This window comes from Macaca mulatta, chromosome 12 (assembly GCF_049350105.2).
Source record: "Macaca mulatta isolate MMU2019108-1 chromosome 12, T2T-MMU8v2.0, whole genome shotgun sequence".
In the NCBI taxonomy this organism is placed as follows: Eukaryota; Metazoa; Chordata; class Mammalia; order Primates; family Cercopithecidae; genus Macaca; species Macaca mulatta.
In genome coordinates, this window is record NC_133417.1 from 63,512,812 (window position 1) to 63,530,226 (window position 17,415).

A 17,415-nucleotide genomic window follows, 5' to 3' on the forward strand; every position below is an offset into this window, starting at 1 on the left:
CTTTGTTCTTCAGTAATAATAGACCTTGTTCATATGACTGCTACATGTACATTTCTTCCAATTTAGCTAGTGATTATTCATCCATATAGCAAAGTAAAATATTTCCACTGTTTATTGTGAAATGTTTGGATGCCAGCAATGGATTCCAGACACTGCAGAATATGAAATGAAGCGTATTGTTTTCCTGATCATTAGCTCCATATTTCTAATTCAATGATAAATTAATAAGAAAATAATAGTTGTAACTAAGGAAGGGTAGATGGGCCAGGCTAAGGTTTAACAAAGGGCAGAATAGTCTGGCAAGAATTAGTCTTGTGTGCTATAAAAAGCAGGAGTTTAGTGGACATGCCTTTTGGACAGTTACTTGCCATTACAGGATGAAAACAGTTTACGAAGCATGTCCCCTTAGCCTAGTTAATAAATGCCTTCACAACAGGTCATTTATTCTCTGATCCAGAGAGGAGTCCGTCTGTTACTTTCTATCCTACTGTAATGGACCACTAGGGCTGTTAGAAGCTGTGTGGGTCATTTTTAGAAATCTAGCAACATCTCCTCCCAATTCCCAGCCCAAATCAGTAAGGATCCATATCACTTGGTCCACTTTATAAAACATAGCTGGGCGTGGTGGCACACACCTGTATTCCCTGCACTTTGGGAGGCCGAGGAAGGCAAATCACTTGAGGTCAGGAGTTTGAGACCAGCCAGGTCAACATGGCGAAACCCAATCTCTACTAACAATACAAAAATTAGCCAGGTATGGTGGCACATGCCTGTAATCCAGCTACTAGAGAGTCTGAGGCAGGAGAATTGCTTGAACCTGAAAGGCAGAGGTTCCAGTGAGTCGACATTGCGCCACTGCCCTCCAGCCTGGGCGACAGAGACTCGCTCTCAAAAAAATACATAAAACAATAACAACAGAAACAGATTCCCTTATTTACTGAACATTTCAAACCCTGAAAATGTGTAATGAGAAATGACAAATTCTTTAAAGTTTAATTGCTAAGAAGACAAAAAACGTCTATTTTAAATAGACCAATTCTCAATTGGTAGAGAACTTTAGGAAAGAACCCTAAAGAAATCTGTCTTCCCATTATTACAGATGAGAAATTGAAGTTCAGGAAGGCTGAGCAGGCAAGTCTCCAGGCTGAGTTCCTGATGTCCAGGCTGGAGGTGTTTCTTCCTTGACCCTTCCCCTGCCTACCCTGGCCACTGAAAAGGGCTGAACAGGAGCTAAATCTGGAGGGTACAAATGTTATTTCCCTTGTTCTTTAAGATTACCACCCAAAAGGGAGAAGAAAAAAACCCCACAGTAAACTTTACTCTGTGCATTTTATCCGGGACCATAGAGAAATATCCCTGAATTTTGTCACTAGCACTATAATATCAAACTAGGGATCAAGTAAAGCTTCAGCTTGCTTAGGAAACCTATGAAATGTGATTTTCAGGTCTTGTAATTCAAGATTTATAGTTTTGAGTATGAAAAGATTCAACTCTGTAAGTGGAATATGACCCTATATTTTGAGTGTAGGCTTCCGAGTGCCAGGCACAAGGAGGCAGTCAAGTAGGGAGTCTCAGAAGTACTAATAAGACTTGGGTATTCAGACATCAGTCAGAGTGGAACTTCTCAGCACGAGAGAGACCCTGTTATGACATGCTCCCTCAGTTGACTAGACGGCCTATAAATGCAAGGAAGGTGGAAATTTGGAGATCCCAGACCAGGTCTTGCAAATGCTTTGCGGTTTCTGAGTGTGATGTAGCTTACAGCTGGAGGCATCTTTGTCTCTAAGCTTCTGCCAGCACCAGACAACTGGGTGTTGAATAGTGCAGGTACAAATGAGCAAGTGTGTTCCTGGAACATGTAGGTCAGCTGTGGAATATATGACTTCAGTGACAGTTTCTTGGGCAGATCTCTATGAGAGTGTAACTGTGACAGTGTAAATGACTTAATTCTGTGTCACACTGAAATAACCTGCAGAACAAGGGTGGCCAGGGCCACTGCTCCCACTGCCGTTTCTGCCCCAGAGGGATTCTCTAATTTCCTTTCGTGTGGCCTGTTCCCTTTTATTAGCTCTGTTCCAACAGAAGGAACCACTCTTTGTGTCCCATATGGGCAATTCTCAGTCAGCATTTCTGAATTGTAAGCTTATTTATTTTCTGTAGAAATGCCTTTCCAGGGAACATAGAACTGTATAACTACATTATGTCATTAATCCTCAAAGCATACCCATGAAGTAGTAAAATTAGAATAAAGAAGAATATGTTAAAATGCAAATATGATTCTGTAAATGGATCTCTAAAAATTGATAGATCTTTTCAAAGGTGCTGTGATCCACCTTTATGCCTGCAGAATCACAGAAACTTGGGCTAACCCTTATATTCTCTAAAGGCACTAAAGATCTATCTTGTCTCAGCTAGGGGAAAATTTCAGCAGCAGAAACAATCACCTTTAAATGGAATATGCAGCCTGGGGCCCCTGTGTGCAGCCTCTGTGGCCACCCCAGGTGCTTACTTCCACACAGCTCCCTCCTAGGAAGCATCTTGCCCTCAGACCATCTGAGCATCCACTTCCCACTGCCCTGAAAGCTGAGATGGTGATGTTCCGAGCACAGCTGGACCTGAGTGAGCTCACCCATGCCCCATGAGGATTATGCATCTGCTGTGCAGGAAATCCCAGGGAACACAGAGGTGAGTAAGGCAGGCCTGTCCACCACCTGCAGTGCTCTGTGCCAGCCAGCAGGGAGTGCAGCAGTCAGTCTCTCATGCTTCGGGGCAGGAAGGAGAAAGCCTCAAGCCACACCTGTAGACCAGGAGCCTCACTGCATGGAGGGATCACTGCACAGGTTTCAGGAACTCTGCTCAGATAGTGGCATCTTAGAAACGCTGGGAATGGCTACGTACCACCACGACTTGTTTTGCTCAGAATTTATCCAGAGAAAGGTATTTTTCTATAACTGAGGACAGTAGTTTTATCCCTGTCTCAATAATTGTTTTCCCATTATTTCAGTTTCACTTAGATTTCATAATTTGTTGACAGCCTTCAGCCCTGTTAGAAAGCTTGGGCAATTGATTAGCCCAGCAGACATTTTTATGGCACTGATTCTCCCCACCATCCCCTTGACTTCCTCATTTCTGTTAACAGCACCATATTTTCACACATATTCAAACTGCTGGCTTACCTGTGACGTCACCCTCAGTTTGCATCTGGCTCCAAATTCTCACTACAGGCACTTCCGTTCCCTTTTGGCCTCCTCACTCCTTCAGGTCCTCAACACCTCCCTCCTCCATCCTGTCCTGTGAAATAGGCTCTGCCCCTCCTGGCCCATCGGCCTCACCCTCATCCCTGGGATAACACTTGTGCCTGCAGTTCAGGTTTTCCCACCTGCCTGTCCAAATCAGTAGCTCCTGTGACCTGCCAGCCAGCTCCGTTGCCCCTTCTGCTCCTTTCCCAGGCTATAGTTGGCCTAAAGAGCTCTGCACCCCAAACCTGCTTCTTTCTGGCCTCTGTCCTTGACACTCCAACTCAAATGTGGTCTTCCATCCTCCTATCAAACAGAAGTTCACACACTTTGAAAAACATCCAGGGAGAAGTGGCATGGTCTCGAATGAGCGTGAGCTTTGGAGCTAGGTCGACTTGTTTCCTTCCAGCTCTGTGGCTCCAGGCACATCACCACTGTCAAACCTCAGTGTCCCCAGCAATAACACATTACCTGCAGCTTGGTGTTTTTGTGATGATGTGTGTTTAGCGCCTGGCACACAGGATATTCAAGCCATACTTGTTGCTCTTCTTGCCCTTCGTCGCAACTGCCTGGTGGTGTAACTGTTTGTGGTAAGGCCCCCCTGAGAACAGACGGCTCCCCTGTGTGTCTCCCTTGGAGTCTGGCATGAAGCAAGCAAGCATCTCTACCAGCGCTGTTCAATAGGAGAATAATGTGAGCTGCATATTTTCTATGTTTTCTAGCAGCCATGGGAAATCTATTTTAATAATATATTTTATTTGGCCTAATAGTTTCAAAGTATTTCAACTTCTAAGAAATATAAAAATTATTAATAAGATGTTTTGCGTTCACTTCTTCGTACCCAGTCTTCATAATCTATTTTTTACTTAACAGTGAATCTTAATTTGGACTAGCTATATTTCAAGTAGCCACATGTGACTGATGGCCACCATATGGGGCAGCACAGGTCTATACTGCGTTTGGGTAGAGGTAATGTAAATCTCAAAGGTGCAAGGTGTGTAACTTTAAGGCTGGCGGGAAGCCATATCTTAGCAAGATGTAGGCCCCATAGCATCTTGGCATTACTCTCTTCCCAAGAAAAAGCCACAGAAGTTTATAAAAACCCACTGGGCTAAGAGGAGAACTTCAATGGCAGCTGCATAGAGAAGAAATGAAGATGTGTGTTTGCTAGATCTTGAGTGTTTCAGCCAGAGACTATATAGGGAATGATAATGGAGGCATGTGCTAGGAGAAGCAGGCAAGAGCCCTGATAAAATCTGCAGCCCTGATATTATTATGTTTGTGCTATTAATCTAATATTTCTATCCCCATTTTTCAAGAATGTTTGCAGGGTGGTTATTTATGACACCAGTCTGTTCCAGTGAGCCCATAGATGCAGAATTGCCAGGAGCTGGGGCGGGCGGTGGGGAGGAATACATACGGGTCAGTGTTCCCCCAGAGAGCTTCATCGGGAATGCACAGTCGCATTAGCCACTGGTCATGATACTTGCTTTGTACTGGGAATGGAGTAGGGGTTGAGTGTGCACAAGACCTTAGCATCTGTTATCTCCTTGACGGTTCCTCACACCCTGAGCCTGGGTAGTTTTACCTGCCTCCCTCATGAACGTGTTGTGAAAGAGCACAACTGAAACCAGAGCGCTCAGAGCAAGGTTCACTCAAGAAGGAAAATGCAGGAGCCTGTCCAGTGATGATGTTTGAAGCACATTGGCACCTTTTTAGCTATTGCTTTTTTTCTTTTGACTGTCTACAAACACTTGGGCTTTTTAAAATATAATTAGGAAACATGGCATAAATTGACTGCTGTCTAAAAATGAATGGTTTAAGATTGTCTTTCACATCAAAAAGAAAAACAGTTGAGTAGGCTGCCGTGCGTATCCGCCACCAGAGAAATCGCATTTTCCAAATGTTGTTTGGTTGTTTTTTAATATCCTTTAAGAAGTGCATTTTTCAAATAGTTGCTATTATTTTAATTAATCAGTAAAATCAGCTTCTAATTTGACTATAAAATTATCAGTTGGCCATTAGAATAGCTATAAAGCTAGTTTTAAATGTGAGCTCTTTCAAAATTGTGCAGCGTAGGATTTATGTGAAATGGTATTTTAATTACTTTATTCATTCTTTGTGGGGAAAATGAACTTTCATCTCTCATGGCAGTATTTCATTGTGATTATTGGTTACTCATAATTATATGTACTTGTTCCTGTGACAGAGAATAAGCAGCATTTTCTACAATAATATGCATGAAACTCCCTAATATTTTCTAAATTAGTTTGTATATTTATATTCTTAGTCCTCACAACAAATAGCTAATTGCTTTAAATTAAATAAAACCTCAAGCTTCCTCAACCAAATTCTAGTTTATTTTTAACTTTCCCATTGGGAACCAGGAGATAATGGAATATGGCGATAAATGTTTTTGAAGCAAATTTTGCATTAGGATGTTGGAGTTAGAGGTTTGTCATGTTGATGGAGAAGGCTAATCCTACAGCTCTTCATTTTCTCATCAGTCTTACAACATCTGGGACTTGGTATATTCTCTATTCATTATTTACTGCCCTAGCAAGATTCTTCCTGACCCATTAAATGAAGCCCTAGACAAAGTGGAGAGAACATTGTTTTAGTGAGGTCGAGCACACACAGGTGTTATTAGCCGGTCTTAAGAGAGGTGCTTTTTACTTTGAGCAAAAAAGCCAAATTAATCATTTTATATTTAAGGCTTTTAAGTTTAATTAAATCTTTTTCATCCATTATTTGTTGACTAGAACTGGTTGTTTTGGCTTTATATAACCTTAGTTTTGGAATAGAAAGTGAGGAAGAAAAAGCAGTGCCTTGAGACTTGCTTTGCTGCTCAGAATGGCGAGTTAAATCCATACCGAAGGTTGCAGCTTTGTGTTACATTGTGAAGTGCAGGATTAGAGGGATAATATAACACACAATGCAGGGTGATAAAGTTGCCTTTTTGTGGGTCCCTTGAACACCACATACTTAGCAAAAATAGAACCTTTCCTTTTTTCTGGTCAAGAATAACTGTGAACTTTTTTTTTTTTTTTTTTTTTTTGGAAGTTGCAGAAATGAAAGCCTGAATTTCTATGGTAGGCTACTGTTATGATCCATAAGTCATTTTACTTGACTGAAAGATAGCAGAGTCAGCTTGTCTACTGAAGGGGAACATATTTTTTAACAACTTTATATTTTATAATTTGCCAGCACTGTTCCTTTCTATTTTGCACTTTGAGGGATGGGGATTCTGGCATGTTGGTGTGACTTTTCTGATTCTGGGAGATAGAATGGCAACTGGATTCTCCTATCCCCATAACTAAGATGGTGGTTTCAGCACCCATCTATTTTGGTCTCAATGTGAAAGGCAGGCAAAACTATGCTGACAAACTTTGTTAGAGATCCTCTCCCCCTAGTTGCAAATTTTAAAGACACTCCTGAATACTCAGTTTTACGAAAAGGCGCAAAGGCTAGGTAATAATAATAATACTTATAAGCTAAGTCCGATAGACAGGAAATAAAAGAGAAATCTAAAAACAAATACAAGATATAAAAATGGATCCGTCACAAATATTTTTGACCACCTACTATGTGTCCTGCATTTGTGTCACACAACATATATATAAAAGGATGGATAATGATAGGGTATTTCTTCCTCATTATATAATACTTGCCTAATGAAATTAAAATTAAATTTCAGCATGTAAATGTTCATCTTTTTTTTTAATCGACATGTAGAATTTCAAACCTATAAAAATATTTAAAAAGGAAAGTTAATTAATTTGGGACAACTTGGCTCTTTAAGGTATTATATGTAAAGCACACAATGCCTGGCACAGAGTAAAGCCACGGTAAATGCTGATGCTACCATTGTTTACATTGATTTAGGAATGTTTACGCTATGTCCAATCCCAAGTATATATACTGGCTAATACTAAGCTGTAGAATGACATACAGCTCCATCAGTCATTCTGAATGCCTGGGAAGAAAAAGAAAGAGCAGGACAAAATTCTACCACCAGCATGAAAATCAGGGAAATTCTCAAATCAGAGAAATATCCTCTTGCCAGAAGTAGGTGTTACAAGTAGCTGGGAGTAGAGACAGAAACAACACAAAAACGGGTTTTTCTGAAAGCAATCAGATAATTTCTAGGTATCACCTCCAGGATCCAATATGCTGAAGAACCATTCTTCTTAGTCATGTTTTCACCTGAAGTTTGTGACACAGCTTGTTTAATTTTCTGTGTGTATATCCAGTATTATAGTAAGAGAGACTTGACTTTCCATAAACAGCTGACTTTACTGGAATGCATTTATTCTGTGAAGTTGAAAATATCTTACTGAAAAATGCAGCTCTCCACCATGCATTGAGGAATTTGAAAGCTGTGACAGAAAATTTGTGCCAATGGCATTAGGAATCACATGTTACGAAACTGTCCACAGGGGAGGTTAGGGAATCACCCTTTTCCCACTGATGGCTTCTGGGCCGCATGCTGCCGCTGTAGCTGGCTCATGCTCCTGGAGGCCCCGTCAGGGCCCAGGGTGGCTATGGTTGGCCTCCCTAGCAGGAAATGTTAAAGCCCATGTTAGTGACAGAGTCTGTTGTCCTGCCCTGCTATGCCTTGACTCAGCTCTGTCTTCTGTTTTCACTCCCTTGTCCTGTTATTTGGTTAGGACAGACTGCCAAAAAAAGTGTTTCTCATCCTTAGCTCCCGGGTCCCTTCTGTGGTCGTCAGGCTTATCAAATGTCTTTTAGATTTGAAACAGAAACACAATGAAGCCCAAAATTGAGCATAGATAATATGAAGCTGCTCTGAGTCAATTGGGGTGGAGATCCGGAGCCTTAGGACCAATTCTTCCCCAACTCCTCACGTGGCTGCCGCTACGGGAGGCCAGCAAAACCCCCAGGTTCCAGGGAGCACAGTTTAAAACTATTGCCCAAAAGCACTTTATGTAGAAGCATAGCCAATTTTCTAAGAATCCATGGAGAAATAGCTCCAACTGTAGAATTTAAGTTCTTTTCATAAGTACCCATAATGTGTGCTGCCTTCTAACCAGGACCCTAGTTTTTGTGTACCCCAACATAATTATATAAGCAAAGGTCTGTCATGAACAGAAGAAAAAAAGAACAGAACAAGCTTTCAGAGGTAAAGCAGGGTCTTTACTTGCCTGATTTAGAACTGTCTTAAGTCTCCCTCCCATTCTGTGTCCTGAAGACTGCAGTTATGGTGGAATAGGAGCAGAAAAGGGGTAAAAGTCCTTGGGGAACAAGGGAAACCAAATCAGCAAGATCTAGAAGTCAAAGCCAAGTGAAAGAGGAGAGTAATGGGCACAGGTCCAGAGCAGAACACAAGAGGAGGCCAGAGCACAAGCATCAGGTTCCAGTCCGACCATTCCCTCCACAGCACATGGACAGGCCTGGGAAGGGGTAGTCCTCATGCAGTTTAGAGTCAGAGAATTGTTTCACTCTCTTCACTTCTAGCCCTTGGCTTCTACCTCCCCTTCCTCCACAAAGGAAGGAGTTCCTGTCTTCCTCCCCATACCACCCTCCTTTACAGGGGCACCCAGAGAAGGCTGAGCAGGCAGTGTCCAGGCTGGCTTCTTGGGCTGTGACAGCTGGAGCAGCAGTGCTCAGTCTTGTCTCTGGGCCATGCTCTTGATCAGTCATGTTCACAGGCCTGACACGCTCTCGTGGACATAGGCAGATTTTGCCAACCCTCTCTCTTTGCAAGGCCACAAATGTTTTTGTGTGTTGGTAGTTGTGAAAGCACTGTACAGACTTGAGCAACTTGCCAGGGACATGTCAGGAGTGGAGGGCTCTGGGGAACTTGAATGCAGAGAAAACCAGCTGCACCATCTCTTCTCCACCTACTTTCCTCTTACTCAGAAAGATGCACTGATGTGAAAATGACGTTAGGGTAGGTATCATCTCAAATTCGCTCCAATGTCTATGAGAGCAATTATTGGAAAACCTGTGCTATGATAATAATTTAAGCTACCTCATACTTGATGCAAAGATTAAGGCCCTCTAATATCATTAAATAGAACTCTAATAAGCTCCATTTAGGATCTGTTATCCTGAAATCTTGATATGAATTACAATACAGGCGCTTCTTAATTTATTGTTAGTTTCACCTATCTCCAAAAAGGAATGACAGTAACGTGTATTTCTAAAGCACATGATAATAAAACTCTTAAAATTGAGATAGAAGTGTTTAAACCTTGTCTAAGTAAGGTGGATGAAGCAAATATAACAAACGTCCGTGCCAGGAAAGTTACGGCAAGTGCTTTATTGAAACTTGAGCTTCCTGATAGCAAAAGTAAGAAAAGGAAGCAGATGAAGAAACACATGCCAGTCTTTCAAGAAAAAAATATTTTTCCAAGTACTAAATTCTAAAAATGGTTTGTCACACAGCCATTAAATGTAAAATACAATGCAATGAATAGCAGTTTTTTAAAAATCACAGATGTATTATATTCAAGACCCTTGCTTGGATTGTGCCCCTCTCCCTTTACAGAGTAACTAATTTGCTTTGCAAAATCCACAGTCACCTTGCCTGATAGATACAGAGGCTCTAAAATCCAAAAGAGTGAATATTAAGAATTTGTAATATGCTGTCGGAGGCTCATACATTCACTCAAAACTTATTAGAGGTCTCTCCCCAACCTGGTTGCAAATACAGGCCATAGATTAGGTTTGGAACAGACTGACTTCATATTATTTAGAGCTAATATGTTTATTTTATTTCTAAAGCCACAGGATCTCTAACTATTTGATCTTTTAAATCTCCTTTTTTAGGAGTTCTTTGGAATTTATCCTCATGTGATGCTGTAAAAATGACAATCATTCGAGATGCTCTTTCAACCTTAACAAACACTGTGATCGTTCCACATTCTGGATGGAATAACTCTTCTTTTGATGATGATCATAAAATTAAATTTCAGACTTCACTAGTTCTGCGTAACACGACAGGTTGCCTGAGGTAAATTCTTTATTTCTTCTTTCCAATTAGTTCTGTGATAAATAATATGTGTCATAGGTAAATTGATTTTAGGAGGACTTACTTTATCTAAGTTTCCAGTTTTTATTTCAAAATTTAGGCCACTGAACTTTGTTATTCTGGGAGAAAAACATCATGAGCACAGACTTGTGGCCTTAAAGAAGTTATCTTGTAAATGACTCTTCTGTGACTTACTCAGAAAGGCCCTTTCAGTCTAAGATTACTGCCAAAATTCCAGTGTTTTCCACTTTAACAGCATTTTTCTGGTAATCACATTCTGATTGCTAATGTGTTTGCAGCCTGGTGTTTGTTTAAATTCAAAATGTGATGGTTAAAACCATTTTGCTTTTAAAGAGGTGTGTGATTTAAACAATCAGTTTCAAGTTTTATAAATAAGCGAACATGAGCCCAAATACTCTTTTTTAGTCATTATCTTTTACAGTTAAAGTCTATATATAAAGTCTCTTGCAAGCGTGCACAGTAGAGTTCATTATTTGCCGTTAACACTCATCAGCTCCATTTTGACCCTGTTTCCCAGCCTTACAGTATCCTAAGAACTGGAAGCAAGCCTTAGGGCAGAGTGGAACAGGGACAGAAAGAGTGGGCTCTGGTCTCAGACCGCCTGGCTTCCAGGACCCCTTTGAGCCTCCGTTTCCTCATCTGTAGAATAGGGATGATAATACCGCCTCAGAGCTGTGAGGGGTCAGCAGGTGCTTGTGGAAGGTGCTTAGCGCAGTGTCATCATGTGAGCACTCAGTAAGTGTTGTTTAACATCTAAGCATCACCAAGACAGATAGCCTGAAAGACAGCAAAGCTTGCGTGGCTGGTCTGCAGCCTTCCAGCATTGTGACAGGTAGCTATCAGCCCTGGTCAGGGGGCAGTGCTGGTGGGGAGGTAACAAGAATTAGGATCTCAGAATGCAGGCCAGCTCCTCCTAATTCAGATGCCTGCATCCTAGGGTGGGTCTCGTGGCCTAGCAATCATCCAAAGAGCTAGGATTACTCCTCAGCCAGCCAGCTAGGCTTCAGGGAGAGCCTGGGGCAGGACTCACCCTAACTCCCCCTGTGGGTGAGGGATAGAAACATTTGGTGAATGCCCTCTGTGTAAAACCAATGACCAATAAAACAGACTAGGTCCCTGCTATGATGGAACCATATTCTTCCAGGAAGACAGACAAACAAGGAAACAAGAAAATAACAGTAGGTGCTATAAAAATAAATAGGGTGCTATAAAAATAAATAGTGAGGGTTATTGAATGGTTACTTTGGGGGTCAGGGGGTCTCAAATTTAAATTTAAGCCTACATCTGAAATACCACAAGGAGTGACTCCCTAGAGGGTGGTGCTGGGGAAGACAAGAGTCATAGGCCAGTCAAGGGAATGGTTAAGGTAAAGGTTCTGGGCCAGAAATGAGCTTGCAGCCATAGCCTACTGAGCAAAGGGCAGAGTGGTACCAGATGATGCAGGATTTTGTAAGTCAGATGGGGTTTGCATTTTATTCCAAGTGCCATGGGAAACCATCAGAGTGTTCTAAGCAGTGGAGTAATGGGGTTCGTTTCTGGGTGCAGTGTGGAAGAGTGAGTATGGGCAGAAGTAGAGACAGGAACATCAGGCTGTTGCAGAGATCCGGGCAAACAGTGAGAGTGGCCTAGACCCAGGTGCTGGGGTGAGGTAGGCAGATTTGGGTTATTTTGTGGAGGAAGAGCTGACAATGCTTACTAATAGATTTGAGTATTAGGAGTGAGGAAAGGGGGGAAATAAGGGTACACCTAGATCTTTGGCTGGATCAGCTGCAAGCACAGAAGGGCTTGATGGGGGTAAGGGAGAAGAATGCTTGGAAGGGTGAGCAGGTGAGCAGCTCAGAGTTTTGACAATGTCCAGTTTGAGAAGTCTAATTAGCTATCTACGTTCCGGTGTCAAGAAAGCAATTGGAGGAAAGAATCTGCAATTCTAGAGAGCAGTCAGGGCTAAGGGCAGATGTGTGCCAGCCTATGGCCATGGGTCCATAGGTTGTATTAAAGCCAAGAAGCAGAAGAAGGCACCTCGGAGAGTGCTAAGATGAAGACAACACAGGACCTGGGGTGCTCCCTTGGGCAGATGAGTCTGAGAAGCGCGACATGAGAGAGAAGCCGGGTGGGGTCCCAGAAGCCAGTGGAGAAAAGGAAGGTGGTGCAGAGAGGCAGGGCAGATGAGAGCCGCCGTTCCACTGCCCCCTCATCTAGTCGCAGTTTTGCAAATTCTCAATCTGCATAATTTTACAGGTAGCTTAGAACCATTGTTAATGGGACACAAAATAGATCCTTATTTGGTATCAATTTATGAAGACAAATTGATATAAAAAAATTTAGACAGAAAACCGTTTTCTGGGTGTTTTTTTTTTGTTTGTTTGTTTGTTTGTTTTGAGACGGAGTCTCGCTTTGTCGCCCAGGCTGGAGTGCAGTGGCCGGATCTCAGCTCACTGCAACCTCCGCCTCCCGGGTTTACGCCATTCTCCTGCCTCAGCCTCCCGAGTAGCTGGGACTACAAGCGCCCACCACCTCGCCCGGCTAGTTTTTTGTATTTTTAGTAGAGATGGGGTTTCACCATATTAGCCAGGATGGTCTCGATCTCCTGACCTCGTGACCCGCCCGTCTCGGCCTCCCAAAGTGCTGGGATTACAGGCTTGAGCCACCGCGCCCGGCCTTCTGGGTGTTTTATAATTGAAAAGACGAGAAAAGTTTTAGCATAAGCAAATATCTATATTTAACTAGAAATGTTTATAATACAAGAAATTATATATTTCCTCTGTTCATCCAAGAAACATTTAATGACCACCTACTTACTGTACACAAAATATTATAATAGGCCCGGGGGACTGCAAGTGGCTTCTGGCCTAACAAGGGAGGTGAAGCATGTCTAGAAGTAGCCACCACCATGACTGAGAGCAGGCGGCCTTCCAGGAAGCAGGCACTTTTCTGATTATTTTCTATGTAGCAACTCACTTCTTCACAACAACCCTGTGAGGTAGTTACTGTTATTTTCCTCCTTTTACATATGAAGAAGCTCAGGAGAATAGGCCACTAAACAATTACATGAGGGAGTTAGAAAGTGACACATCATGAGGGAGATACAGTCCAAATGTGCAGGTTCCCTTCCATGTGTGGATAATGAGGAGCCGGCCACCATTGTGAGCTTCAGGGATGTTACTGTGCAAGCCCTCAGTGCCTCCTCAGACCTCTAAGTGGCTGCCACCTGTTGTCTGCTCTCTCAGATCCTTAAGGTAAGTCCACGTGGCTGATGAGTGCATGATTCATCTCAGCAGCTCCTCCTGTCTCCACCCCTTTAGGAACCTCAGCTCCGCGGGGGAAGAAGCTCGGAAGCAAATGCGGTCCTGCGAGGGGCTGGTAGACTCGCTGTTGTATGTGATCCACACGTGTGTGAACACATCTGATTACGACAGCAAGGTCAGTGCCGGCCTGGCTGCAGGAGGGCGTGGTGGCAGGTTGCCATGGTGCCTGGTGCCACTATTTGCATGCCATTGGTTCTTTCTGACCTGTAGAGCCTGTCCTCCTCAGGAGGCCACTCTCCAGATCAAAGGGCAAGTCTCCAAAATTATAGGAGCAAGGACGTGGCAACTTAAGAAAATATCCTGAGAACCGTGAGAACAGAGTGGCTTGGTGTGGTAAAGGCTTTCTCTCTGGTTATCCTAGGCTCATTCTCAGGGTGGTGCCCATGCTGCTATTTCCTCCAATTCTGCATCCCCACTAGAATCAGAGCCATCAGTACTTGAGTATCTACTGAATAAAAGTTCCTGGTTGAGGCACTGTAATCCCCCCAAACTCTCTGCCCTCTTGGCTGCAGTGCAGTCCACAGTCCCCACCCCCGGCACTAAGTGTTGCTGCACCTCTCTACACCCACTCCTGCTGCTGCCCTGTGGTTGGTCTGTCCCCAGCATGAGCCCCTTACCCTCTCCCTCCTGTGTCCGAGTGCAGGGCGTTCTGCTCATCATTTGTCAGCTGTGACGACCATCCAGGATCTTCCTGGGGACCGAGGAAAGTGGGAAGTACAGGAAAGAGAGACTGAAAGTGTCAGGACTTTCAAAGCGAGCCAGATACTTGGTGTCAGGATGGACTGGACTAGGAGAGGCCTTTGGAAGGTGTTGGATTGTAAGGGTGAGCCTGAGAGGAAAAAGGATGATAAGTGCCTGGGAAAAGAGAGAGGAATACAAGGGAACACTTTTTGTTTGAGCCTCATTGAACCAGGAGATCTGCAGATGAAATTGAGAGGAGTAAGCAAGTTGGAAAGGGAAGCTTGCTAGATAGGCAAATGCTGAACTTGGTTTTAGGCACTCAGTTAAATGACAGTTGGCCTCCCAATCAGAGGTGTGATAACAGTCTTTTAGGGAACAAAAGACCGTGTGCAGAAGGCAAATGTCAACAGGGAAAGACACCTCTGAACATGGCTCAAAAGAAGGGTGGAGTTGGGAGATTGAGAAGGAGGCAGACATGGAACTTGGGGATATGGTTGTCCCCAGGGAGGGAGTTGGGGCATCTGTTGTCATGCCAAGGATCTGCAGTAGTGAGAAGTGAGGCTCAGGCGTCTTGGGTGCAGCCTGCACGGCAGCAGCCCTGAGGAGAAACACTGGGCCGGAGCCTCATGCATTGCAGTCGGCATGAAGTCAAATCCTCAGCAGGACTGAGAAAGGCTCTGCATCCCGTCATCTGGGTATTCCACAAACACTCTAGAATCATAATTCCCTCTTCAGATTGTTTCAAGTTCCCAAAAATAAAAAGTAGTTCTTTCATATTTCCCATATATTTCCTGTCTGCAGTGTTCAGTACAGAAGTGTTTTGCTCTAATGTGCTGAGTTGTTTTTAATTATATGCCATGCTGGGTTTCAGACAGTGGAGAACTGCGTGTGCACCCTGAGGAACCTGTCCTATCGGCTAGAGCTGGAGGTGCCCCAGGCCCGGTTACTGGGACTGAACGAATTGGATGACTTACTAGGAAAAGAGTCTCCCAGCAAAGACTCTGAGCCAAGCTGCTGGGGGAAGAAGAAGAAAAAGAAAAAGAGGACTCCGCAAGAAGACCAAGTTAGCATTTTATCTGATATGAGACTCACGTTTCATTTTTCTGGGAGTGAGGAATCACATATTTGGCAAGAAAATAAATTTTCTGCATAGCTATAGCTGAGTCCCGCAAAGGTGAATGTTTTCAAGTATTGAAGATCATGTTCATTCTGCCTCCATTTAACATGTGCTATTTGTCTTTCAGTGGGATGGAGTTGGTCCTATCCCAGGATTGTCAAAGTCCCCCAAAGGGGTTGAGATGCTGTGGCACCCATCGGTGGTAAAACCATATCTGACTCTTCTAGCAGAAAGTTCCAACCCAGCCACCTTGGAAGGCTCTGCCGGGTCTCTCCAGAACCTCTCTGCTGGCAACTGGAAGGTAGGATGACTTCCGCGTATCTACACTTCTTTCCATCTTTGCAAATTAACTTGAAATGTTACATGTATATGTTCTGCCTCAGTCAGATCAGCCCTGATGATGAAATGGTCACAGTTACTTAGTTTGTCTGTGAAGGGGGTAAAGGGAAAAAAGGGAGACATGCAGTTGCTCTGGGGATCCAAAGATAAATACAAGTCCCTCACTGTGAGAAACAGAAGGCTAGTGAGAAAAATAGATGGTGCCAGCACAGTGTAGAAGCCACAGGATGTGTGTGTTGTGGGGTCCTGAAAGAAGACATCTAACCCAGCCACACAGTGTAAGGGAAGGTCAGGAAAAATGCGGAGTGAGGACATGGAGGAGATTTCCTGAAGGGGATGCTGCCCAGCAGAATCTCTAAGGATGAATGAAAGTAAGCCAGTAGAGGCTGAGGCTGCAGTATAGAGGGAGCCATCCAGATAACAGGGACAATAGGAGGAAAGTATCGCGGTGCAGAGAAGACAGTGTGGGCCAGGACTACTGGCTGCCCTCTGGGGCCCAGTGTGGAGCCAGGCATCATGGATAGGCCTGAAGGCCAAATTTCAGGAGCTGAGTCCTAACCTGCACACAGGAGGGGCTACTGAAAGAGTCTGGGCAAATGAGTGACAGAGACGGGCTAATGTCATCACTGCTCACCCACTTACATGGCAGTGCAAAAGGTGGATTCAAGGAAGGGAGAGTTAGAAGCAGGGATTGCATTTGGGAGCCAGTGCAGCAGTACAAACAGGTGAGAGATCTTGAGTGGCAGAACAGAACACAGGTTGGGCAGTGCTGTGGGGAGGGATAGAGGACCTCACTCTGTTCCTCTCAGGTAGTTACAGGCATGCCTGTGTCTAAGGTTTCTGCATCTCTTTGCAGATGTATGACTATAAAAACTGAAGACAGTTTCCTCTTGTTACCACTGTAAGCAAGTTCTCAGAACTTTCTAAATGTCCCCCAGCAACTTCCCAGACAGTCCTTGTCTAAGACATTTTCAACCTCTAGAAATTTCCTGACAGGTGTATTTTGTAGCGTTTACGATGCTTGCTTTTGGCTACTTATCCCACCTTAACCCCCCAAAATGAGAATCTTTTGGTGATAGTGTTTTCAAGATAGTGAAAAGAATTGATAAACCTAGGTATGGTTTGTTTCATGCAAGTGGCCACTATGTTGAATATAGACCGATAACTATGGTCTAGTGCTAAGCCAGTATGGTGATTTTGTTGTGGCTCCTAGTTAAAGTGCCAGTGACTCCATGTGTAAGTGCTGGCTCTGAATCCAGGCAACTCTGCTTACCGTCTGGCAGCCTAGAGGCTCTGCCCACAGTTTCCACCTCCCTAAAATAAAGCGAATATTAATACCTGCCTTATAAGGTGGTTGTGAGGATTTAGTGAGATACTCCCAGCACATAGGTATTTATATAAACATTTATGTTGTAGAACAGCCTTCACCTTCAGCTTCTGTGACCAGAAGATTATTTGATGACACTAAAAAAGACAATAATTGAAATCGATGTGATTTGAGTTGTTTCGAAGTTCGTGTCTGGGATCATTTAGTGAGAGTTAGATGGCAAGCTCATTTAAAATATAAACATTATATCTAAGCGATTTCAATAGTGAGTTAAAATATTGGACCTTCACTAAGAAAATGAGATAATCGTGGCCACAAGTGTTATCAAGTAAGAAGCTATTTCAGGAGCAGCAATGGCTGTAGTTCTCCAGAAGGGAGACAGACTGGGCTGG

At 43.5% G+C, this 17,415-nt stretch overlaps 1 protein-coding gene across 31 annotated transcripts in view; it reads left to right on the forward strand.

Annotated features, from left to right (window-relative positions):
• The window catches only part of PKP4 (plakophilin 4), a 229,254-nt gene that overhangs the window by 195,620 nt on the left and 16,219 nt on the right, over window positions 1-17,415 (forward strand). For all 31 annotated transcript variants that reach the window (XM_077956234.1, XM_077956241.1, XM_077956215.1 and 28 more), the window contains 4 exon segments: window positions 10,032-10,215; window positions 13,557-13,674; window positions 15,112-15,303; window positions 15,485-15,658. In XM_077956234.1, the coding sequence (XP_077812360.1) occupies window positions 10,032-10,215; window positions 13,557-13,674; window positions 15,112-15,303; window positions 15,485-15,658 (668 nt within the window).